This window comes from Callionymus lyra, chromosome 18 (assembly GCF_982586985.1).
Source record: "Callionymus lyra chromosome 18, fCalLyr1.hap1.1, whole genome shotgun sequence".
NCBI classification, from domain to species: domain Eukaryota; kingdom Metazoa; phylum Chordata; class Actinopteri; order Syngnathiformes; family Callionymidae; genus Callionymus; species Callionymus lyra.
In genome coordinates, this window is record NC_141835.1 from 10,898,719 (window position 1) to 10,925,824 (window position 27,106).

Below are 27,106 nucleotides of genomic sequence, written 5' to 3' on the forward strand. Positions count from 1 at the left end.
TACGTGAAAAAAGTGTATTTAGGGGAAAAAAAGATTTAAAAACGGTAAATACATTTTGTTCTTACTCGCATTAAAGACAATCATTTTAATCAAATATTTTTTAATTCATATAAAATACAAATATATGATTGAGAGAATATTTAAACACAGAAAATAATAATGTTATAAAATGAGTTTTTCTTCGCATTAAAGACGATTTAAATAATGATATATGTGGGGAACCCAATTCAAATTTGGGGGAAAAAAAACTTTCAGCAAATAATACAGTTAATAATTATGTTATAAAAATGTGTAATATTCTTATTTGTGTTAATGAAAATAAGTATAATTCCATATGTTTGGAAACAAGCATGTATTTAGGGAAAATATGTTTGAGATAAGATTTAAATACAGTAAATAATAATATTGTAAAAATACTTTACTTCTTACTCCTATTAAAGACAATATAAATAATTTAAATGTGCGTAAAAAAAGGGGGGGAAAATACTTGTTAGAAATTTGTTAATGTTCTAATAATTTTCATGTTATAATTAAAGACTGTACATTTAATCAAATGTTTGGATTTTCTTAATTTTTATTTAAATACAGTAAAATTAGTTTTGTTCTATTTCATAATTAAATGTTTTTATTTAAATAAATGTATATTTGGAAAGTATTTAGATACAGTTCTTATTTTCTTTAAATAATACATTATAAAAATGTATTCAGGAAATCAATACTCATTTAAAATACAGCGTATAATAATGTTGTAAAACCTTTATTTTGTTTTTATTTACATTAAAGATGATAAATATAATTCAATGTATGTAAAGAAAATGTTTGTGTAAATATTTAAATACAGTAAATAATAACGGTATAACAATTTGTTTTAAAGACGATAAATATAATAAAGTATGTGTAAAAACAAGAATGTACTTGGGAAGAAAATACTTTTCAGGTCATATTTAAATACAGTAAATAATTATAAAGAAAATATACTTTCGAGAAATAACTTAATTAATTTCAAATTAATATATTTACATTTGTTTTCGTAGATATTTTACTATATCATATAAAAATAAATGAATCTTAAAGATCAATAAAATCATAATATTAAATGAGGTTTAATAAAAAAAACTTTCTTTAACTTTAATAATAATATATAATTTCATTTTTACCAGTGAATAAATACACAAAAGTAAAAATATATGCAGTTTAACCGTCTCCTCTAAAGCAACAGGACACACTGATATTTAGTTCTTTAATAGTTATATCATCAATATCCAGAAAAATACAATTCTTTAACACATTTCTTTAGTTTAAGATTCTACGTAAAAAAAAACTCTTATGCACTGAACGACGACATGTTATTTCCGTCGGAGACCTTGCAGGTCGAGACGCAGATCTCGGACGTTCCTCTGGAGGCGCGAGCGGCCGAGACGAAGTACCTGCTGGAGCAGCATAGATCCTTGACGATCTGCTTGAAGTGGGCTCTGAACTTCACGCCCACGAAGGCGTAGAGGAACGGGTTGAGGCAGCAGTGGAGGTAGGCCACGCTCCTCGACACGGTCAGGACCTGGACCTTCATCTTCTCCGCCTTGCAGCTTTTATTGACGGTGAACAGCGTGGCGGTGTGGACCAGCAGGGTGGCGTTGTAAGGCAGGTGGCACAGGATGAAAACCACCACCACGACTAGCACCACGCGCACCGCCTTGTGCCTCTGGCTGCTCCTGGTCCTCACCAGCGTGCACACGATGCTGGCGTAGCACAGCACCATCACCACCAGGGGCAGCATGAAGCCCAACGCCATCTGGAGACTCGGAACCAGCACCTTCATCAGCTTCGCCGTCTCGCCTCTGTCGAACGACATCTCGCACATGACCACCGCGTCCGATCCGGGGGAGAGCTCCTCGAAGCGCTCGGTGTAGAGGAGCGTGGGCAGGGTCAAGGCCACGGCGGCGAGCCAGACCGCCAGGCAGAGGACCCGGCTGTAGATCAGAGCTCGGGAGCGCGACCCGAACGATCGCCTGGCCCGGACTATGGCAACGTAGCGATCCCCGCTGATGCACGCCAGCAGCAGCATCCCGCTGTAGAGGTTGACGCTGTACGCCGACCTCAGCATCTTGCACGCCGCCGTGCCCATCAGCCAGCCTTGCTGCTCGTTGACGATGATCAGCGGCAGGGCGACCACGAAGACGAGGTCGGCCACCGCCACGTTGAGCAGGTACACGTCCGTCATGGTCTTGGCCTTCTTGTGGAAGGCGTAGGTGATGACGACCAGGAGGTTTCCGAAGAGGCCGAAGGCGCAGATGACGGAGTGGATGGTCGTCCGGGTGATGACGGCGGCGGGGTCGGGGTCAAGGTTACACAGCTGACCTTCGTCGTTGTTGAGGTGATAATCGTAGTCTGTGGTCATGTTCTCCGTCGTCATGATCACACCTGAAGAGGAGAAGGAAAGTTTATTTCAAACTACAAGGAAGTGTGTATTGGCAAGAATCTGGCAATCCAACAATACGATATATAGTGATACTGTAGGAACAAGTATATATTGAGTAGTATTGTCGAGTACTTGACTCTGGTGTTTTTTAATTTACAGACCACATGACTCTTGACGAAGTCGTAACTGCTTTCATTTGTTTCAAATCGAAATATGACCAAACATAAGCTTTAAAAGATGGTGGAGTTGACTGTATCCTCTTGTCCTCAGTCATGGCCGGGATCTTGCTGGATATAATGTGAATACATAAAAATCAAAATAATTTATTTTATACACACCGAAATATAAACCTTGAAAAACTATAATAAAATGTGATTTGAAAGCCAAAAAAAGTTTGTATTTCTATTCTTTCTATTATCATTTTGAGTACAGTGCTTTGTAGAAATCGATACAGTGTCGGGTAGAAAAATATGGCAAGATATTTAAGTGTATAGTTGTTTTTTTTAAACACGTACTCCTGGAATTTTGAATGCTACGAGTGTATGATTTTACCAAAAATGAACTATTTACTAGTATTTATTCTCCAGTATCTAGATATAAGTCTAATAAAAATAGTTTGCAAAAATATTTACTTACAACGATCTTTCTCTCCCAGACTTTCAGTTTATTTCTGAATTGGTTCTATTTCACGGTGTTTCATAGCTTTAGTGACGGGACTTGAAACCGTCACTTATATATCGCTGGTATACTGTATATACTTGAGTGAGATTCTTACCGTCAAATCACGCCCCTCACCTATCGTTACATCTACATTTAAATAACTTTCCGACTCATTCTCGAACTAGATTGCACTTTCCCGCCATTACCATCTCTTCATCTCACACCCTCCCAGTGAACCCTAACGCTTACACTTTTACATGCATCGTGGGTGAATCAGAAATCCACCGCTATCCCCGGCGTTCGTGCGATAAGTTCAGTCAATAAAGCTCCTTTTACACGAAGCGGAAACTTGAGTTCGTACACCGAGGCGTTTGGCAGGTAACGCTTCATCGTTTCCTTTCGGTGCCATACGTTAAAAGCTGTGTTTGCACATTCACGCACCTGGTGTCCCAGTTTTTTTTTACCGCTCAATGTGGTCACAAGTGACACCATTTCAGTGGAACTCCGATGCAGACATTTTCTTGATCTTAGTTTTGGATTTTTTAAGATGGTTGGCGTCCATGATGTGTCTCTCTCTAATTGAGCCTCCTGTCGATCATGAGCTGTTTTGTTTTGTCGCCGTGGCACCTGATGCTGTTGTTGCATGTGCTTCCACTTCCTTCTGCAAACATCCAATAATAACAAACAATGATGCAGCACTCTGGCTTCTCTTTGTACCGTTGATGTGTTTTGTGTTTTTGGAGGATCCATCTCGAGCTATTACGGAACAATCGGTGGTTAAATAACGAAATAAACAGATATTTTAACTCTAAATGCTCAAGTTTATTAAGTTAAATTCAATTTTGTGTATTTTTGAGTCGCACCAACAGCCTTGTATCATATTAATGGAATTTTTTAAGCAAGAATGATGATTGTACATCAATATTTGTATCATTAAAAAATACTGACATAAAAATATAAAACACCTAATATATTAAAACCTTCTGCTTTTTTCTTTTTTTTTTTCAAACCCGAAATATGACCAAACATCAGCTTTAAAAACCTCCTAGAGTTGACTGTATCCTCTTGTCCTCAGTCATGGCCGGGATCTCGCTGGATATAATTATTGCAACACAAAACTGTGAATACATAAAAATCGAAATAATTTATTTTATACACACCGAAATATAAACCTTAAAAAAAACTATAATAAAATGTGATTTGAAAGCCAAAAAAAGTTTGTATTTCTATTTTTTCACCTGATATATTAAAACCTTTTTTTTTTATTTTTTTTGATTAAAGAACGTTTTTTTTATTTCTACATTTTTAAACGATTACAACAGCAATAATGTACATTTAAATTTAAAAATAAATGGAAAACAGGTTTATTAAAATCAAATAACATGCAAAATATTGTAGGAATAAACGTTCAAATTATTTGTGGTGACATCATTTTAAATTCTCAATGATGGTGCAACAGTTTTGCTCAAATATACATCTGTAAATGATAAGGTTGCTCAAGAGCTAAAGTTCTTAAACATTTGTTAACAAGACCTTTGATGCAAAAATAGTTTTGGGACAAAATGCGTATTCCTGCCTGAAACACAACTATATAGCAATCTTTTTTTGGGGGGAAAATAGGGGGAAATACAAACCCGACGGGTCCGAGGCAGGAATTGCACCTGCAACCTTCACTATAATGCATCTCATGAATCTGTTACAGACAAGATAGCGATGAGAGACTGTTTACTTACTGAACGACGCGTAGATAAAGTGCGTAGAGATGTTCAGACCTGTGCTGTTCCCCCGACTCAAACTACTTGACAGGTTGTTCCTGATTTGTGCTGCACGAGCGTGTGTTACGTCACACATGTCCTACTTTTGCTGCCCGGGTTTAAAAACCCATCATGTTTGACTCATGAACGCTCGCCTCAATAAACGTACCCGACAGTTCCTCATCTTCTAGATGATCAGAGATCAACAGACAAACGTATTACAGTAACACAATTTCACTTTAAATAATTATTACTTACTTACTTACTTACTTTATTGAATTTTGTGCCTATTTTTAGTTTGAGTTTTAATTTCCACTGTAATGTATTTTAGCATCTAATGTATGTTTACGTCCAAAAAACGGTTGGGTCATACTTTGACCACTAGAGGGCGCAGGTGCTCTTCTGGGATACTCCGGATTTTCTACCTTGTGAAGGAAACGAGTTTTGTTTAGTTTTCCATGATTAGGTTTTTTCCTCCAACTAAAACAAAAATAATCATGTTGAAGTAGAAATGTGTCTTAAATAGAATCAAAGCACCTCCTGTTTGCCAATTTAAAATGTTTATGATATTACTTACTTACTTACAAATGCACTGTCATCAGTGAACAGAGAAGCAGATGGAGCACGAATGCTCCTCCCATGTTGCAACACTAATAGACTCAGGGACTCATTCATTCCTTGTGTTATTAGAATGTTTAATTCTGAGTTTGCTGGCAGGAGTGAAAAGATGATTCTATTCCATGTTAATCTTTATTTTTATTTGATCTATGTTCTTATCTTTAGCTTTAGATTGTGTCATCTTGCACTTTCTTTTTATTGCACTTTGTTCTTGTTTTATGAATCTTTCGTGTTGCTGTGTGCTGGAAATAATATTTCACGAAGGAGACCTCCAGAGGGATCAATAAAGTTTGTTTATGTATCTTATGTATTTTTTTTAATTCCAAAATACCTCTTCAATTGATTTATTATTCAAATTTTATTTAATTTTTTTTATTTAATTTTAAAAATCTATCAACCAATATTTGTGTTACATTTATTGTCATATGTTCCTCAAAATATATATTTTTAAGTGCAACACAGTGATGTTTTTTTTTATAATGTAGGATAAATATTTATGAAGTGAAATAACCTATAATTATACATTATTACACATGTTAGCTTGCGTTTAATATAATGTCGTTAATATGCCACTATAGTTTTCCCTTCTCATTCCTAAATGTCGTTTAGTTGTTGTGCTAATATTGGATTTGTATCTTTTCTCTGTTTCTTTTTGACCGGAAATGCCTCCAATACAGGAAGCTTTAACTTTATTGTTAAGATTGAATAATTGTTGATGGAATAATAATAAAAATAAGTAATTGAACCTCAATATTGGGATAGTATTGAATATAAGAAAGATAGTTCTATTAAATTGCTAATATATTGATATATGCATTATATATGACTCCTTTAAGAAACATCTTAAGACGTTTTTATTTGTTCAGGCTTTTCCTTGATTTTTCTGGAACTCCTGTTGTGTTATCAGTTTTATCTTGACCTTTAAAGTATATACTTTATTGAATATTGTTTTGATTGTTTAAGCGCTTTGTGACCCTGGTCTGGAAAAGCGCTATACAAATAAAAATTACTTACTTACCTACTTACTATATATATATATATATATATATATTACCATATGGAGCACCATACATATTTACACATTTTGTTTATTTATTTTACAGTTTTTTTAATATAAAGAAAGTAATTTTCTAGATTTTCTAAATAAAAAAATTACAAGAACAATAATGTACATCTATTTAAAATAAATGGAAAACAGATTCATATGCATGTGAAATATTCTAGAGAGTAATTCTACATGTTTTGAGGCAAAGTCTTCAGTTAAAACTCGTGATGGTGTTATTTGTTTTTTTATATATTTATTTTCTAAACAAGTGCGTTGAGACGAAGAGTTTTATTGTGAAGGGTTGGGCCGGAAGTGTGGTTGATTCCCAGGGATACCTCCCGCCGCACACACACCTGGTGGTGCGTTCAAGGGCGCAGCAGCTGCAACTCGCTCTGCTGGTTCTGCTGCTGGTTCGTCGCTGCCGCGGCGGTTCTGCTCGAACTTTCTTACCAACTCACTTTAAAAACCCACTTTGCGACATGAGTAAGTCCGGATCCTTGAAAGTGAAGCACTTGTTCAAGATCAAGTCCCTGGACAAGGAGCCCAAGGAGCCCAAACACGCGAAAGATGGAGCGAAGTCCGCGTCTGAGCCGACGAGTCCCGCTCCAGTGTCCCCGGGAGACTGCGGCACGATGCCCGCCGAACTCTCGCCCACCTCCCCGAAGGAGAAGAAGCACAGGCGGCTGCTGTCCTTCAAGCTGAAGAGGAAGAAGTCCAAGAAGAAGGTGGACTCTGGAGATGTTTTCCTGTCCGAGACCGACGAGCTGGACAGTTTCTGCAGCAGCAAGTGAGTCGTTTCTTCTTTTGTTTGTTCGCTAAACACTTGGAAGAAAGTAAATATTAGTAGGAAAAACTATTTAAAGTCACTTGTTTTATAACTTTTTTTTGCACAAATTGTATAAAAAATAAACAGTTGGAAAAAAGTAAATATTAGTAGGAAAAAATATTTAAAGTCACATGTTTTATAACATTTTTACACAAATTGTATAAAAAATAAACAGTTGGAAAAAAGTAAATATTAGTAGGAAAAAAAACTATTTAAAGTCACTTGTTTTATTACATTTTTACAAAAAAAATTATAAAAAATAAACAGTTTGAAAAAGTAAATATTAGTAGGAAAAAAAACTATTTAAAGTCACTTGTTTTATTACATTTTTCCAAAAAAAATTATAAAAAATAAACAGTTTGAAAAAAAGTCAATATTAGTAGGAAAAACTATTTAAAGTCACTTGTTTTATAACATTTTTACAAAAAATTGTATAAAAAATAAACAGTTTGAAAAAAAGTAAATATTTGTAGGGAAAACTATTTAAAGTCACTTTTTTTTATAACATTTTACCACATATTGTATAAAAAATAAACAGTTTGAAAAAAAGTCAATATTAGTAGGAAAAACTATTTAAAGTCACTTGTTTTATAACATTTTTACACAAATTGTATAAAAAATACAATAAAAAAAAAAAGAATATGATATTAATAGTTGTACATTGTACAAGTTTATTTACGAGTATTATCAGACAATATCGGTATAGCAATATATGGCGATATTCTTTTCCATGATTCTGTATCGATATTCAAGAGCACTGACTCATAAAATATATATTTTAATTTTAATTTTATTTGGCTTGCAAATCATATATTATGTGTTACCATAGTTAGATGGCAGCAGGCATTCCGTCCTCCGCAGCTAAATTAAACCAGCTAGATCCCAACAATGACTGAGGACGAGGGGATACAGTCGACTTTGGCAGCAAATAAAGCTGATGTTTGAACATATTTTGTATATTTGAAAACAAATCAAAGCAGTTACGACTTCGTCAAGAGTCATGTGGTCTGTAAATTCTGCAACACCAGGGTCAAGTACTCGACGATACTACACATATATCCTTGTTACTACAGTATTGCAATGTATCTTATCGTTGACCCTGTATTGTGATTCTTGCCAATACACACTTTTTTTCTATACTGTTGGAATTGCACTATTTTAACCATGGAGGGCGCCAGAAAAAACATTTTCAATTGTTCAAATATGTCATATTAATAGGGAACCTTTGTCATTTTCTGTAAGTATTTAAGTGAATATAAAAAAAAAATACTTGGAGAATTTTTTTTTATAAATTACAATAATATACAACTTTAATATATTTAGCTTGATTTTATTCTTTAGGCTACTTTTTGTTTTGTTTGATAGCCCCTCACAACAGCCACTTTAAAAATTGTGACCCCTTAAGGTACTTTATTTTTCCCACTGCTAAACTTAAGTATTAAAAACTATAAATAAATAATGATGATATACTATTACAGTATGACCTGAATTTGAATATACCGTTTTAAATACGTTTTAAAGAGCATGTAGGAAGCAGATTAATACAAGAAAAACAATATTATAATAAAGTACCAATACAATGATGTACAGACATTCTCACATATATTAGGAAAATTAGTTTTTTTATCCAATATTGCATGAATTAAATGTAATTCACCAATGTGGTCACGTAGAAAGACACTCTCGAATTCTAGTGGATTCATGACATCATGATATCGTATAGAATTAAATATACCTTTATAAACATCACAATATTTGTTTTCTGGACACCCTTAAGTATTGGTTTCTACTCTCGACTAGTCTATAATCGAATGCAAAACCCCTGTGTTTTTGTGTTGGTTACAGGTCAAGTGTATTCCCACATAACTACAAGTTCGCTAATTTCAAATCGACAGTTAGACAGCGCCGGGGGCTCCTGAGAGACATTCCGGTCCAGCAATACGTCACTCAGACAGAAGCGAGAACGCTATCCAAGAGCAACAGGCAACAGATTGACTAACAGATAAACTAAAGAACATCTCACTTGTTTTACGACTAGTCAAAATGTTTACATATGTAAAAATGTTCCACAACTTCTCAGAGCTTAAACAAAACGTCCCCTTTGTATCACGGCAACAAATAATTCAACATTTGTTCAAGATAGTTCCTTTAAAAATACTGGACATATCAAGAGAACTCGGTAATACACTGTACTGTATTTATTATTGTCATTTTTAAAAGGATATTTATTTTTTAAACCATAATAGTCAGGTGTTGAAAGTTGTTTGTCGCTGCCATTAGTCATCGACATTAGTCACTGAGTCATGTGTTGCTGACTTTACTTTACTCGCTCGGGTTGAGTGACGAGCCAAACACGTCGCTGACAGCATCGTTTTCACAACTTTTCATTTACTCCAGCTGTGAACGTTTTACTCTTCGACCGTCCCTTCGATTTTTTTTGTGTTTTCGGGTCGTCTTTTTATCTCGACGTGTGCCGCCAGCAGGTTGACCCAGATCGACGGGTGTTTTCCTAGTTTTGTCGCGTGTTACCTGAAAGAAAGAAACCTGCCTCGTGGGTGTGACGCTTGACTTAAAAGTTCAGTTCATATTATATCTCAACTGCCTCGCTGTCAATATGACAAGTACGGCAACTTTAGAGCCGTGTCATTGAAGTACAGTCAAATATTTGTCTGGCGTACTCTGGGTATGAACAGCTGTTTACTGCTCTTGAATGTGATTGCTTTACGTTTATAAAGCCTTATCTGCCTTAAATATGTGTTTTATTTACCTACATTATCTTTGGAGTCAAAGTAGAAGTGGAGAAACCATTTACAATCGAGCGAAAAACAATATTTGTTGGTACAGTTTGTACAGTTTGTGTATACAGTTTATAAACCTTTTAATGTAGATGTATAAATAAATAGTAAAACATTACACTAGCTTTACATTTGAATAGCTTCAAATGCTTATGTAACAAATGTAGGTAAATCCTAAGTACAAGTACTAAGTACATTTCTACGATGTATATATATTAGTTTCACATTCCTGTAATAAGTTAAAACCCTGATCTTGTGTCATTTAAGAATGTCTTAAATAGATCTTAGAACTCTATTGTACTCGTCAGTATGTCATGTTTTTCTGGAGCTAAAATCTTGTTAACAATAACCACGCCCGCTTTGTTCATACAACAACTCCAAGGGACTTGAACAAAGCGGGCGTGATTACAGAGTGAAGTCATTATCATGTCATAATGGACTTGTAAAGTAATTAACCTCAAAAAATGGTCATGATGAGGGTTTTCGTATTAATTTCCCTTTAAAGTACAAGTATGTAAGATTGAAAAGATTGTTTCTGGCTCCATCAGTGTCAGACAAGTGTAACTGCAATGCTAGTCCTGTATCTTCAATCTCTGTCCGTCTTTCTTTTTGTAAAATGAGTGAACATAAAATTTAAAACTTTTATTTTTTAGAGGAAATGCTGATACAGAACAGAAGATTATGTTGTTTCTGATCAGGATCCACAAATCCTTTTTCAAAATGCGTCACGCTCTGTGGTGTCGAACCAGTTTCATTTAGGTTTTATCCAATACGCTTGTCCAATCTGTAGGGCTGGGTATTGATCTAAAATGTTCAATACAAGTACTGATACCATTTCTTTGATACCAGTTCTTGAACCATACTTTTTTTTTTTTTCCAATTTTATAAGATGCCTTTTTAGAGAAAGTAATTTACACAATGTACAAATCTTGAGTTAAATCTTTCAAGTTTGAGCATGTTTTGATACTTTGTTCTACCAAAGTATTTTGGACGGTGCCACAAAAGAACCAAAGTTTTATACCCAGCACTACCGAATAGTATGTTTAGCTGACAGTGCTTTAACAGTGGCCAAAACACTACCTAAAGAACAAATGTAATATACTACAAAATAAGTGCGTACGCTTTTGTTGGTATTACTTTTTCGTAGCATTATTTTTAACAATCAAATGTTGTGAAGGGTAATTAAAGAGCTTGTTGTGTATAAATGATTTGAGTATATTTTTAAATGGTATATGTGTATTTTTTTACAAAACATTTTTTAGGGTAAACAACACCAAAACAGAAATGAGTCACAGGAATCTGTGTAGCTTTTTGGGTTTTTTTTACGTTTACGTTGAACCATTATGTTTTTTATGTTTTATAAGTTTCGGAATACTACTTCCTCCTGCTGTCTCTTTAAGTTTATTGCTGTCAATGATATCTTAAATGCTTCAAAATATCTAATTATATAGATCAAATAAATGAAGAGTACTTTTGGAAACCTTGGCAGAGGTCTGCACTCGCTGAGTCCTTTTCTTTATATGTAAATGTCCACTATCTTTATCCTAATGGCTACAGAACCAAACGTGTGTTCACTTCATTGAACTCAAAAAACGCTGAGATTGCACGTTTGTCCACACGGGCGTCTGGGTCATCGTAGCTTAAAGATGTTTGAGCAGAGACTCCTCCGTGGGCCTATTCTGTCGAGATAACAAAAGAATGATCTCACCGTGAGTCGTGAGGCTGAGTTATGTCACAATGCACACACTCATGTGCTCTGAGGCTCAAGCCTGTACACACTTGATAGCACCTCAGCTCTGCTTCTAAAGAACACCGTGTTCGATTTTGTGTAATCATGCGACTTTGTTCACTCCGATGGAGAATTCCAATAAATACTTATCTTGCAGAATTCCTCTTGTCTTCAATGTAACACGACATGGAATGTAGACACTACACTTTTTGTGCTTTTTTTTTCTGATTGTTATGCATAAAAGTTTATTTGGAAAACCCTAGCTGTTACTTGATTTACTTTGGCTTAAGGGCTGAGACAGGAGAGTTGCAACAGGTTTAAATCCAGCTTCAGGTTAATTTGTTTGAAAGCAACAAAGACTTGCTTTTTTTTATGGAGTTTGAATGATCTCTCTTAGCCCATGAAGTTTTTCTCCGGGGGCACTTTATCAACGAACTACGAGACACATACTTGAAATGTTTAGTATTTTTACTGTGCAGATACTGTGTCTGCAAGGGTTACATTTTGCAAAAGGTCCTGCTGTGACCTTTGAACCCTGGACAAGTGCAAATTGATCCCTTTTTAACCTTCTTTTCCACAAGTACTGACCTGTTAAAAACGTGCAACCAAAGCAAAGACATGAAGTCTGGTAAGTTGCCAAACATGTTTCTCTTTTAAAACATGAATTGGCAGCTCCTCATTTTGGAATTTTTAACATAATTTACTCCCTTTTACACAACCGGTTACCAATGAAACTGCCGTCTCCACCAGCCTCATAAATGAGTGAGAAAAGGTTTTTTTGAGGATTCCTAAAAGATGCCTGTCGTAGCTTGTGATAATGTTTTAATGTTGCTGGGAATCAAAGGAAACTTTAAATGAGTGTCTGGCAATCCAGGGCGAGCTCCTCGATAATAAGCTCAACAGACAACAACCACACACTGGAACATGTTGGAACCGTTTTCTTTTTTCCTCCTCTTTTTTGAGAACAACTTTCCTGCAAGTTCATGTAAGGGAAAATATGAATAGATTATTCTTACACTTGTTTCACAAGAGGGTTCCAAAACAGAACTTATTCAGAGATATTTTTGGATTATTTGGTAGCTACATTTGTCGACAATTTCGCGAATCATTTTGCTCAAGGGTTGAAGGCAACGCTCCCTAAACATATGACTGGATAATTCCTTTTCTAGTGTTAGATTATCCTCCATGTACTGTAAGAATGGTGTGTAGATGAATTCCCCAAAATCAGATAAGATATAAGCGACAGTATTTTTATTTTACTGTTTTTTAACCAACGCTTGAGGGCCTCAAACAGGTTGTTCTTCTCATCCGATGTTGGGGAAATAAAACCGTCAACCATCCGTTCAAACGTCGATGTCCTGAGAGGTTTCATGAGTTGTTGAACTTCTTGGGATCGTCAGTCCATGTTGGCCATGTTGACCCTCATAGACAGCTTTAGTTTTTAGACGCATTTCACCCACTTTAAATTGGTAAACGGAACCAATAAATGTCGGCAAAAGACTTCTACAGCAACTCCTAAAAGGATCAAAAGCAAGATCAATAATAATAACAGTCCAACTTCCTGTAAAAAAAACAACAAAACAAAGTAGTCAAACCAGGAAGTGACATTATCAAGCACAACTGCTTTCTGGAAATTTCGCCAACCTGAATCCATAGATCCGGGTCTCTAGACATAATCAAACGATAAGAATGCATCACTGCGCTTTTTGTGTGTCTGAAAAGAAAGGCTTTTATTTACTAAACACGTTAAGCAAATGTTTTGCCAACTCTGAGGGAAGATTCCTGCTTTCTGTGGTCGATTTTTAATATGATTCCGATGTCTGCAGATCCCTAAGCGGTAGCTTCGGGGGTTGCGTTAGCCATACACCATCTACTTTATCATGTTGATGATTTCATATTAACACGTTCTATTCTGATATGTAACATGTTCCGCGAGCTAGGCTACCTAATGAGTCGCATGTTTCTGAGGAATGTCGTTCCCGTCGTCGCGCGACACGAAGAGTGACACGTGGAAATCAACCGCGTGGTCTTGTTTTGTTTTTTTAATAAAAAGGTGTCAGCAGCGTCTTAAGAAGAATACCCGGTGGCGTAAGATACAACTCTTTGTAATAATAGGCTTTAGAAAATATGTTAATTTGATCTTTGAAAGCTCACGTCCTTAGGGAAAGTCGCTGTAATTGTCCTGGTTAGTAAACTTTTAACAAAATAATTAGGAAATTCTCCACAGAAGAGTTATGGATAATAAGTATGAATCAGTGTTTGTCATTTTACCGGATGTGGTTGTAAAAAGAAAAAGGTTGCGCCAGAAGGCAATGACTGTTGAAATGAATCATCATCACTACCCTCACCTGTGGCCAAGAACTCGTATCCAAACGACAAGGAACTTGTCATCCACACCTTTATTCAAGGGAAAAAAATATTCAATGGATGGATACGATAGATAGATGGATGAATGGATAAGATAGATAGATAGATAGATAGATAGATAGATAGATAGATAGATAGATAGATAGATAGATAGATAGATAGATAGATAGATAGATAGATAGACAGATTTGATGTCTAACTGTGAACACTGTCGTCCTATATATTTATCTTTATTCAGAATTACAAAATGTATAGAGTTTATATCTCTAACTAGTTTGAGACCACATTGAAAAGTTTTACAAAGAAAGACAGGAAAACTTTTTATATATATATATATATAATTAGGAATTGCACTTAGCAGTTTGAGATTGGCTTAAGATCCCCAAATGGCCCCTTTTGTTTCCTCGTATAAACATCAACTGCTGATATATCTTACATATATAAATGTAAAAAAATCGAGTAAATTGAAGGTATGGATTTTCAAGCATACTTTTTTGGTAAAAGAAAAATGCCAGCACCTACTGAAATATTGGGAAATTGTTAATTCCCACTTGACCTAGCCACTGAAACCATCCTGGTCATCTCTTGGACTTCTATACGAAAAAGAGCTCCCTTGTTATCTTCACGTTATTCATGTGCCTGCTAGTTTGTTGCTAATGATCGGTTGTGGATTGAAGATTACAATTATTGACTGACAGAAATTACAGTTCATTCTGGGTCTTGTAGCGTTCACACGATTCTACATCAAACAAACCAGCTGGATTACTATCATTCGATGATCACGTTAATCAGTGTTTTCATCTAGAGCTACTGGTGCGACCGGAAATACATCTTCGGCAACAATAGGGATCGTTTCTTGGCCTGTTATAGTTGTTCCTCCCGTCATTTAACGCTCCTAGAAGTGTGCAGAAGGAGAGTAAACATGACCTCCGCTTGATGTTGTCAGTATAGCCGTGTGTACCTGGTGGACTGCACTGGAAGAAGGTTACTGCTGTGCACATGTACCGAGGCCGCTGCAGTACATACATGTGAAGGGAGTGGGTTTTACCGTCCCGCTGGGGTTTACACAACGATGATACGAGGAAACAAAAAGTTGGTTATCGCGTCATTACAGTCAGAAGAAGTCGTTTGACATACACGCTTCAGGCAATTCCTTAAAGTCATTCTCAACACAAAAGGCGGGTATAACAATAGTTCAGATGACGATAGATAATTATTTTTAGTTCTCAATAAAGCAGCTCTATGCGGTTTTTAGTCGAGCGACGCCGGTGGACTGAAGAGGTAGTGTTTAGCCCGACGGGAGACCACATTTCCCATGAGCACTCGCTAAACGTCACAAAAGTTTCCATGTCCTGGTTAGCAGCAGTTGGACGCATTTTCAGTTTCCAGACTTCCATTGGCTGAATGAAGGATGATACCGATGAGGTACCGAAACCAGCGCAACATGTAGCATGTTCACACCATCCCCAAGAACTTATACAGTGAAAATAGAAGTCACACAAAACACCTCAAGTCACGGTATATGATTCATTAGACTAGTTTTAAGTTGATGCGTCATCACAAGTTAGTTTAGTTTAGTACAAAAATATGAAGGTACCCAAAACTACCCAGTGCTGCTTTAACTGGGAAAAGTTTTTGTTGCGTCATTCTTGCGTCCATTTTTATTTACCGCTGATTTAGCTTGCCGTAGTAGAAAAGGGGCGGGAAGCATGTTCCCAGCTACTCCGGGCGAGAGGCGGGGGACACCCTGAACAGGTCTCAACCTTCTGGCTGTGAAGCGGTCGCACTAACCTTTATCATTATTTACTCATTTTACACTTGGTTAAGTGTAAGCAAACTTAACAAAAGAAATGGTTGAATGTAGCCATTAGCGCCGTTATTTACAGACATCTTTCTTTCGCAAAGAGGATTTCCTGCCCAAATTGGTTTTCCACAAAACGGTCCTAACCATCAGTATAATGTGGTCCAGACCATTTTGGTGACACCAAGGGGCAACTTTTTGTTTCTGTGAATTAGCATTAAAGTAGACAAGGTTGATTTGTGTATTAGCCTCCATAACATCAATAAATGTTTGCAGTTTCATTGGCCAAACATAGTTAAGTTGCCCTAATTTCTGCCTCTGAACCCAAAGACTGCATTTCCAAAATGGCTCACACGGGAATCAATACCTTCAATATCGTGGTTTATTAACAGATAATACATCCTCCACATATCCTGCAAAGTCTATGGATGTGAGAGTCCAGGCTTGTCCAATTTGGGACGATCCAGGACAATTATTCAAAAAAAAAAAAGTTCAATAAAAGAGTGGATTTTTGACAAAGTTTACTTTTAAATCCAATTTTAATAAAAGTTTATTGTTGTATTAAAAAAAAGGCAAAATTCCAAAAAAAAAGAAAGTTGCTTGAATATATAAACGTTACTTCAATCAAAAAACAATAATAATTAGACTAAAAAAACGATTAGTTTGAATCAAAAAGGATGTCTTTTCAAACTGTTTACTTTCTACTTTCTTTGACAGTCATCTTTTTTTGTGTTTGGGGCAATTTAATAGTAAGACATTTGTGCCTTAATTATTATGTCCCGGTAAAGTTGATTTCTAAGTTTTATCACTTGAATTACTTTTCTTGTTGTTTCATTGTTTCATGGAACTGCTAATAATTAACTTGATTGAAGTTTTTTTGGATTGGTTGAAATCATTTGTATTAATTGAATAAATCTTCTTTTTTTAAATTTAATTAAAGCAGCTTTTCTTTATGTTTTTTAGTGAAGCACGTTTTTTCCTTTGAATAATAAAGAAGCAAATCTACCTCCAAAACTTTTCAGTCCAACCACAGCACTGGATTGTTGTGTCGCCCACAACAGTCGAAACAATTCCACACGAACTAGCCCCCGATCTCCTGGAGTGGACCTCTAGAGGCTGCAGCCTCACTGGCTGCTGCAGACCCGCCCAACATCTGGCGAGCGCTGGACTCTGCAGCCGTTGTTCCAGGCACTCCCCGACTCACACAGTGGCTCTAACAAATCATAACCAATTTGCTTTTTTAACGGTGTCCAACTCATGTTTGTAGTTTTATTTAGATCCTTTATTTAGTTGGAGATTCTGCTCGGTCATCACGTGTTATTTTAGGGTCTATTTTCCTGCTCTTTTTAAAGCTCCTATCATGCTCGAGCCAGACGGTTGCTCCCACAGAAGCAAATGCATCTTCAGTTGTGGTCTTTGTTTTTCCTTAATTCGGAACTAAAAACCCTTCTTCAACTGACAGCTGACTCACTCGACCTCTTTTTTCGATGCCCGACCGAGGATGAGTCAGCGTCGAATTCTTTCCATCCCTGGTGCCAGTGTGTTCCACGCAGGTTCGGGTCGAGAACCAATCAGGCAGTAATTAAAGTCTTTGTCGACGATTATGAGTTTGCGTTCGAGCAGATCCTGGCGTTCGGCTTCGGCTGGATTCGAATTGGTCTGCACACGTCTGTGGTCGTCGGTCGAAGGCGTCGCTCGGTTTGTTAAGTTGAAGGAGAAGAGCCACGAATACAGCAGCGACTCTTCCTGATAGTATAAGTATATATATCTATATATATATAGATATATATAGAGAGAGAGAGTCTTGAATATGAAAGCTTGCACGAGGTCACTGAAGGTAACATGGTAATTGCGAAGGCCCAGATTCCAAAGTAAGGTATTCTCAGTGCAGTATGAACATGTTCTGCATACTGTAGTACACCTGTGTACTTATCTGACCTTTACTTTTTTGCCAGATTAAAAAGAAGTAGAACTCCCTTGCTATTATTTGTAACTATTTGCATCACTAAGAAACTCACCTGTAGAGTCAATGAGTGACTTTAAATACTGAGACCATTTTAAAGTACTATGAAGGATAAAATAAATACCTAACAATAGTCTTTTATTTCACTTTGTAAACACATGTAGTACGTGACAATGTAGGTTCCACGACATTGGGTTGTAGTGGTGTAAGGAATTGTTTATATCTCTAATAAAGTGTGTATAGTTTTATATGATTCTAATTATTGTTTTTATTTTGACAATCATTTTTGTGTCGCAATTATACTTCTGGCCGCTAGACGGACGTATTCATAACCACCTCTGTAGCTAAAGGAACAATGAAATCCCATTAATCTTGACTGAGGACAAGAGGATACAGTGCACTCCAGCAATTATTAAAGCTGATGTTTGGACATATTTTGGTTTGAAAACAAATGAAAGCAGTTACGACTTCATCAAGAGTCATGTGGTCTGTAAATACTGCAACACCAGAGTCAAGTACTCGACAGTACTACACATATATCCTTGTAACTACAGTATAATAACTTGAAATAATTCTACCCTTGCATGAACTGTAAACAAAAGGTTTATTTATTTTGTACGTATTTACTTGACTAAGTTGTTTACCTTTATAATAACTTTAAACATTGTATAACATCTTTTTATTTGATATATTTTTGGCTGAAATATACAGAGTTCATAGAAGCTAAGGTTGAATGACCCGAGCTAAACGTGACCGATATGCTGACGTCAGCTAACCAGTGGTCTTAACTGTAGTCTGCGAAAGTTTGACCTACATTGATAAAACCGTCGCATAATGTCGTGAACTTTCACCACTAGTTACAGTCACTCAAACATGTTGTACCACCACGAGCGATTGTAGGGGTTTTTTTTACGAGTGGAATTTTTGGGGAACCTCGTTGAGTTGTCATGGGGAAGAAGAAAAAAACAAAAGTAAACACAAGTGGTGAAATTGTGGCGACCATGCTTTTGAGTCTGTGGTGCAACTGGGAGAAGCTCTGGACAAGTCTTAGCTGGTTGGATCTGGCAGGGAAACGACACGTTAGTCATGAAACGTTCACACAACTGTCAGGGTTCTTGTGGGAGCTTAGAGGTCATCGGTTAGCTTTCGTTAAATCATGCTACAGAAAAAAAAAGGGTAGGGGTTGCAGATCCAGCTATTTGCTTTCACAATTTTTCAACCGCTTCTGGAGGTCAAAGGTTGACAGCTTGAAAGGGGCAGCATGCCTGTGCAAGCCTGCCGGACTTTATAGAGGTTCAAGGATCAAACATCTTGACTGAGCGACTCAAGACTTTGTTTTCACACCAAGATTTGAGCTTAAATAGAAAACATCATAGATGCTATTCTTTACTTTCACTTTTCTTCTCGACTTATTTTTTTCATTCCTGTATTCCACTTTCATTGAAATCCAGATTTGTGAATACTGGATCTGTATGAAGTGGCGTTCCACAGGGCTATGCGCCTGGCCCTATTTTATTCATCATACACTGCCTTCATAATGTTATACTGTGGTACATTCTTTCTGTTACTGTTGCATTGTTTTGTTTTAAATTCAATTGTAATATTTCTTTCTCTATATCAGAAAATATTCTAACAACATTTCCCAGAGGCCCTTGAATGCACCTTAGGGTAGTTTGATAGCGTTCAAATATTTGCAATGTTTATTTTTACAAAATAATATAAATAGTTTAAAATTAAGCTGTCAAAGCACACCAAATAAAAGAAACGGACGGAATTAGCCTAAAAGGAAAATGCGTAGCTAGCTACTTAAGTTATGGTTTGAATGTTAGCATTGTTTTGTAGCATTAGCTTCAGGGGATTATCATTATAAAATCATTTATTGTAAAAAAAATATATATGTATTGAAAATGTTTTAAAATACATTCGTTGTATTCAGTTCTCATCCTGGTTGTGAAATAAAAGAGATGATAATGTTCTGTGAAAGATGGAAAACCACGGGAGTCATAGCTAATAACTTTAGCTTTTTATTGAATTATATTTCTAAAAGTAGGTCTTTATAAATGTTAGACTTATTTCCTTATCATGGCATATTTTTTCCCAGACTCTCTATATTGTGTTCAGTTATTTCTCATATAATTAAAAGCAAGTATAATAAATCACAATGGTGACTTCATGGTCAAACTAGCTCGTGAAAGTTAAGTCGCTTATTCAGCCTTCGGGACTTTAAGCCACGGACAGGTAAAGGCTTGCCTGGAATTGTTGTTGTTAGGAAGCTTATTTGCAGGAATCTTATAGGCTTTACGACGTCTTTCAATGCTCATTAATTACGTTTTTTCCCACATGTTGCCGACATTTGCTGTTAAAATTGTTCATCGTGCATCTTTATAATATATAGAAGCAACTTGTTGATCATCAATGAATCGTTTAAACTTTTTTAAAGAACTATTCTTTCAACTCGGTGACACAAGCTCAGGCGCTCGTCCATCTTCTGCTGCAGCAGCAGCGCGACACTCGACATGTGAAAGTCACCAGACGACACATTAATTCACACGCTCCAGACATCGACGCCTTCGAACCGTTACACCAGCGGCGGACGAACAATTTAACCCTGTGTTGTTACATTCTGCTGCAGCCGCGCTTCAGAGAGAAAGAACATCATCACTCTGCAACAAGTTCATCACGTATGTTCAACTTGTTGCACTGTTTTATATAGATTTATAGGGTCATATTCATGATAAAATAAGAGTTGTAGATATGTATTTATATATATATATATATATATAAATTTGAATGGATGGAGGTCTCCTTCGTGAATTTTTTTCATGCATTCAAAGACAAAATTAAAAAATATATATAAATATGTCAAGAATTGAATTTTTTTCTCCAGCATACAGCTACACACATAAAATAACTTCATAAAACAAGAACAAAGTACAAGATGACACAAACTAAATCTAAAAATAAAGAACATAAATCAATCAAAAATAACAAATACAAAGGATACAACGATTAAAATGAAATGGAATACTCTATTCACTCCTGCCCCCAAACTCGGAATTAAACTATCTATTTAGCATGGGGAACGAATTCGTCCCTGAGTCCATTAGTGTTGCATCATGGGAGGAGCATTCTATATGTGTTGTGGATATATATATATATATATATATATATATATATATATATATATATATATATATATAAAGAGAGAGACAGAGAGAGAGAGAGATAGAGATTATATGTTTATATTCCTGATATAATACGAGTGTTGTTGATATATATATCTACGTTTATATTCATGATAAAATAAGAGTGTTGCGAATATATATACAGAATATATATATATATATATATATATATATATATATATATATATATATATATGTATATGTAGATTTATACGTTTATATTCATGATATAATAAGAGTGTTGTGTATATATATGTCACAGTACAGATTGGAATCCAGTAAGATCTGGAATCCTACTAGTAGAGAGTGGAATTCCAATCTCTACTAGTACAGATTGGAATCCTGCTAAGGCCCAGACCTGGCGCAGACGGCTGACCCCCTCGATACAATGTGTATTGACAGAAGGGTTATCAGATATCTAATATATGAAGTAATTCACCTAGAATAGTAATGGGGAATGTAGGCTTACGCTGACATTGTAGATGTGAAATTATTCAGTCTATTTTCCAAAATATTTTGATGTAATCCGATGTCTCCTATTAGAATTGGAGATTTTCCTGGTAGAATTCCCATTTGTCCTAGGAAAGATTGGAATTCCAATATTCAGATCCAAATACAGTAGTAGGATTCCAATCTGTATTAGTAGAGATTGGAATTCACTAGTAGAATCTGGAATCCTCCTAGGACAGATTGGAATTCCAATATTCAGATCCCTAGGATGTCCAAGCTGTACTAGTAGGATTCCATAGCCTACTGGATTCCAATCTGTACTGTGACATATATATATCGATTTATACGTTTATATTCATGATATAATAAGATAGTAGTGTATATATATTTGTTTTTTATTCAAAATTGAATCACGGGTCAAACAAATTAACAAAAAAAATTATTAACTTTCTCACCTTTTTTAACTTTTATTTTTATTTTTATTTTTATTATAACTAACTATAGCATCTCTTATTTAATGACCATCTCTGTGGTTCACCACTATCTCCTCTTCATTGCCTCCTGGATGAAGCTCAAACATCTGTAAGATTTTCCCCTTTTAAACACATTAGTCTTTAACATTTATGATCCTTAAATGTGTTAAATTCCACCTTTTTATTGTTCAGATAACTTCGTATTAGACACGTGTCTGTGAAAAAATGGCGTCACACTTGTCCTGTCGTCTACAAAGCGTGTGTTGTTCATTTGTGTGAAATCAGGAACAACCAGGTGAAGTGGATTTGGGAGATGATCCAAAAAAGAATTGCGCCAGGTCGTCTTCCTGTCGCTCACTCGTGCACCCACTTGAAGGTGCACGATCAGACTTGCAAAGCCATAGGTACACATCTTGTTTTAACAAACCAGACACTTTTTTTGCATCTGTTTTCTCAGCAGATATATTGCAGATGAACGGCTGATAAACAAAGCAGATGGAAGATGTGTTCGTTGTGCACACTTTTCCACATCCGTGTTGGGTTTAGAGAGCTCCGGGTTACCTCACAGGTGTTTGTTTTATTAAGCCAGTAAGGTGAGGGCAGCTGCAGGTAGAACACCATACATTCTTCCTGCTTTGTTTTGAGTCTTTTGTCACGCCGTGAACATGTTGAAGCCACTTGATCACGTTTGTTACAATAGTCAGTAGCGATCTTATCAGTCCTATTCCGCCCCCTGCTGGAGGTTTATTGTAAGCCACCTTTATTTTTACATCGCCTCATTCTGTATCAAGTGCCATAATCCGGGGTAAAACATATATTTAGATATTAAAAACTATATATTTGATCATGTTTTATATGGACAAATCTTTTCTATATTATATATATTTAGTATTATTCTAATTTTAAATATATATTTCAATATATATCTTGCTTTTATTTATTTTATTAAAAACATTTTCCTTTATTTTTTGCATTTGTTTTTCTATTAAGTGTTAAGTGTATTTTTCTTCTTCTTCTCTTATTTTTATGTCAATGTTACAGGGAAGTCAAAAATATTACAATATTACTCAAGTATCTATCATGTGACTGAGCTCTTCTATTTTGTCATGGATTAAGCAACAAAAATGATTATTTTTTACTTTTAAACTCTTAAAAAACTCTTGAATCAAAACCTCTTTCGAATTGAATTGAAACACGAATTTAACTTTATTCTAAAAAACGTATTTTAGATAAAATAAAAATACTTATTATTTAATCTAAAATACTTTTTTTAGATAAAATAATAACCAGGGGGCACTGCTGATCAAATCTTCTTATTTTTTAAAGCGTGTCAATATTACAGGGAAGTGAAAAGTGTTACTATATTACAATATTACTCCAAGCATCCATCTTGTGACTGAGCTCTTCTATTTGCGGTTCGAAAAATAATTCTATAATACTTTTAAACTTATCTTCTTTGACGACAATGAAACAAAAGCTCTTTCCAATTAAATTTAAAAAATCTCGATGTTTTTAGTGACAATTTTGAGATTTAAATATTGGAGTCGGACTAAGAAATACCTTTTGACTGATTTGTCAGTCTCTGACTTCTTAAGTCCGAATCAGAAACTTTTATTTGTAAATACAACATACGTTTTTTTGATGTGGCAGTAAACTGTAAAAAAAATTAAATAAGATAACACAAAAAAAATAAGCTATACGAAAAACAGAATCAAGCCCAAATGCAGCCACTCTGGGGCGTCTTAAGCATCAATATGTGAAATGCAAAACCTTGTTTCTGTCTCCCCCCAGTGTCAGAACAGCGCAACTGCAAATGTCATGGAACGTCTTTAACCATGTAGGTTTGTTTTTTAATAAAACATAATAGGGGTTGTTGCCGTTTAATCACCCTGGTTACTTCAAAAGGTACTCTCAGTACTTACTCCAAACCTGAGTTTGTGGGTGACCTTACAACGCCACCAAGAGGTCGTTTGGTCAAAGGCTTAATTTTTTTTTAAATAGTTAGAGAGCTATATTTTAGTCATATCTGCTCAAAATTAAACCAATTAGTCTACAGATTTTTTTTTATATAGTCAACATTTTACATAGTGGTGCTTTAATCATTTTATCTCCAGATATTCCAATTTTAGTAAAAAAAAAGTTTCTTATTCTTAACTTTTCAGTTGATAAATATGTGTTTGTTGTGGTTTTTTATAACTGTACTCGTGTCGTATCTGTTGGGTGTAAACGTGTGTCAAAGGAGGTCAAAAATAACCATTAAACTCAAAGAGAAACTGACGTCAAGAGAAACAACAGCTCGTCTTGTCGGCCGAGGTGGAATGTTGTCCGACCGTCTGTCGGAGCGTTCTGATCCAGACTGGGTGTGAAGGAAGCGCTCGGCCTCGTCATGCCTCACGCCAACGCCACAATCCTCGGCGTCGCTCTAATTGCTCGGTCGCCGTGTCCTCCTGCAGCCTTCCGTCAAGGAGCCTCCTGGTTCGTCGACCTCGGCTCCGAGGGCGGGGTCAGGTTTTGTTTGCACGAGAGCGGCAGATCTTTGACTTTAGGAGAAGGATTTAAAGTAAATACAGTAAACAAAGGCTCGTGACATAACTTCCTCCTAACCGTCGTCTCCCTCCCTCTCTCCCTCTCTCTCTCTCTCCCTCTTGTTTCCTGCCTCGCTCGACCAGGAGCTTTGACCAGATGAGCGTTTCCACTGAGTGCAGTTTCCGGACCGACTCGGACTGGGACCCTCAGTCGGAGTGCCACTCTGTGATCAGCTTCGACATGACGAGTCCCAAGTCCTCCAAGTTCTTTAAGGTAAAGAATTCAATTCCTGACATATATATATATATATATATATACATATATATTTTTTAATTTTGTCTTTGAATGCATGAAGTTTGTGAGCACATGGTTACACTTTTGTCAGTTATTTTTGATTTATTCCGTGATCAACGCCAATTTTATGCAATTAAATTACGAAATATTCTGCTTGTATTATGTGTTTTTTAACATAGTGAGGTTCAATTATGACACAACAATCATGCATAAAAACAACATTATTTATATGACATTTGCAAAAGTCACATTTGTCTTAATTCTCATTTAAGTTTGTTTATAGTGAGATGATAAAAATATAAATAGATTCATCACCTTGAGTAAAAATGCTTTAGTAAGAGGGAGTGACAGAAACGGATCACAGACCCTACCTAGGGGTGGAAAAAGGTATTACAACTGAGTAACGTTTATGTTTGTTTATTTTTAGTATCAAATATTAATGCTTTACCTTTTTTTTATTTTTACCAAATAAAAATAGTAAATACGAATAAATAAATCATAAGACTAATAATTTCTAACAAATCCATGATATTATCTTTTAAATACAGGGGATTATTGACCTTTTAAGCATTTATTTATTTTTTTAAATCTCTGTTTTTAAGATAATTAAATACATTTTAATAAATATATAAACATGGAATAAAAACAACTATTATATAGATCATTTTAAAGGTTAATATAGATTTCCTTCGATTGAAATGTTTCATTATTCTTGTCGACTGGTGGCGTGAACTATTGACACGGTGCTGACTGGGGGGGCCGAGGGTCGTCGACCTTTGACACGGCGCTCTCGGGCTGCTGACAGGGGGGGTCAGAACGTGTCGCCCTGATTGGCGTCTCACTATTTTGACACAACTTGTAAGTAGAACTCTGGACACAGAACCGGAGTTTATCTTAAAATATTTGGGGTTTCAACCGATTTTAAAAGTTATTTTTTAGGTCACCTGGTGGCGTTTTCAAAGGAAGGTTGAGACTATGTAGAAAAAGTTTATGAGCGAATTAAAGTCAGTGTTAAATCATCTCAGCCTGTTTTCCTTCCGATCAAACTTGTCGGACCTGTTGAATTAGAAGCTGAGAGCCTTCAGGAAAGTATTTTATTTCTAATTTCAAAATGGAATTATCCATGTGTATTGATTGGATTAGCATTGCTATGCTACCTGCTATCTTGAGTCGAGCCAGAGCGTCATGTGACTGATAGTAAAGTGTCTCGACTATCTCCACCTACATGACATTTATCGCCGCTCTGGGTAAACACACGGCTAATGCGAGGCGCAGACACTCCAGAGGACGGCGGGTCGAGTATACCTGAAGTTGTGGATCTATCCAGGTGAACGAGTGGAGGATTCTCTGGTTATCGTGGATCATCTCCACGGATTCAGTCTCTGGTAAAACTCCAAGACTGAGCGCTTGGTTTTTTTTTATTGTCGTCCTTTTTGACCTTTGCTCGTCTTCAGCCCCGTCGCCCTCGTGATAACGGACGCTCTTTTGATTTGACGATCCAGGGTGTGGCTTTTTTCGTCTTTTTTCGATCCCCTGCTTGTTTTGCAATTCGACCCATATTTGTCTCTCTCCGTGACTACGATGCAAATGACCCGAGCCCTCGAGCGAGAGGCTATTGACACAAGCACCAGAACTTGAAGCCAGTGTTCCCAGTTAAGGAAACGCGTCGATCCGAGCGACACACCTCGTCTCGCTCCGGGAGCATGAGTTAAAAAAGCGGTTTCTGGGATTTCAAAAATGGTACGTAAAGCTACTTTATTTTTTACGTGAAACGTTTCACTTTTGTCCAAGTATGACGGTCACAATTTCCTTTAGCGAGATTATCAATTTACAAACATCAACATGTGGCAAATTCAAGTTAAAAGAAACTTTTAATATTTTTAAAAGAAAAAGCATATTTCTGAGAACGAAATAACAAAGTAAAGTGTAACATATGTTTGCAAGATCTTTTTTAATTAACTGCTATGAAGTTGATATCAATATAAAAGTATTTCTCGCTTTCATTTGTAACATTTTACATTAATTCTTAATCTTATTTAATAGGGAAAAAAACGATCTTTACAAATATTGTTCCTCAATTTTCTCCTTTTTTTTGTTTTATTCGTTTCTATTTTTTCAGGCTTTTCCTTGATTTTCTGGAACTCCCGTGTTGTTCTCAGTATTATCTTGATCTTTAAAGTATATACTTTTTTGAGTATTGTTTT

At 35.9% G+C, this 27,106-nt stretch overlaps 2 protein-coding genes across 3 annotated transcripts in view; one reads left to right on the forward strand and one right to left on the reverse strand.

The window, feature by feature from the left end:
* Nucleotides 1–1,324: 1,324 nt before the first annotated feature.
* Nucleotides 1,325–4,860, reverse strand: ccr6b (chemokine (C-C motif) receptor 6b). The gene is made up of 2 exons (XM_087779867.1): nt 4,810–4,860; nt 1,325–2,418 (listed from the first exon to the last, which is right to left on the reverse strand). Exon 2 carries the CDS (start codon nt 2,408–2,410, stop codon nt 1,325–1,327), a length of 1,086 nt encoding a protein of 361 aa, XP_087635993.1. The 5' UTR covers nt 2,411–2,418; nt 4,810–4,860.
* A 2,004-nt stretch (nt 4,861–6,864) lies between these two features.
* The window catches only part of LOC148060440 (uncharacterized), a 43,507-nt gene continuing 23,265 nt past the window's right edge, over nt 6,865–27,106 (forward strand). Inside the window, exons 1-2 of one of the 2 annotated variants that reach the window (XM_087779224.1) lie at nt 6,865–7,280; nt 24,752–24,881. In XM_087779224.1, coding sequence (XP_087635350.1) covers nt 6,973–7,280; nt 24,752–24,881 — 438 coding nt within the window. In that variant the 5' untranslated portion in view covers nt 6,865–6,972. Of the gene's footprint in view, nt 7,281–24,751; nt 24,882–26,576; nt 26,643–27,106 lie in introns of those variants that run through there. The other variant, XM_087779225.1, reaches the window with a different exon arrangement.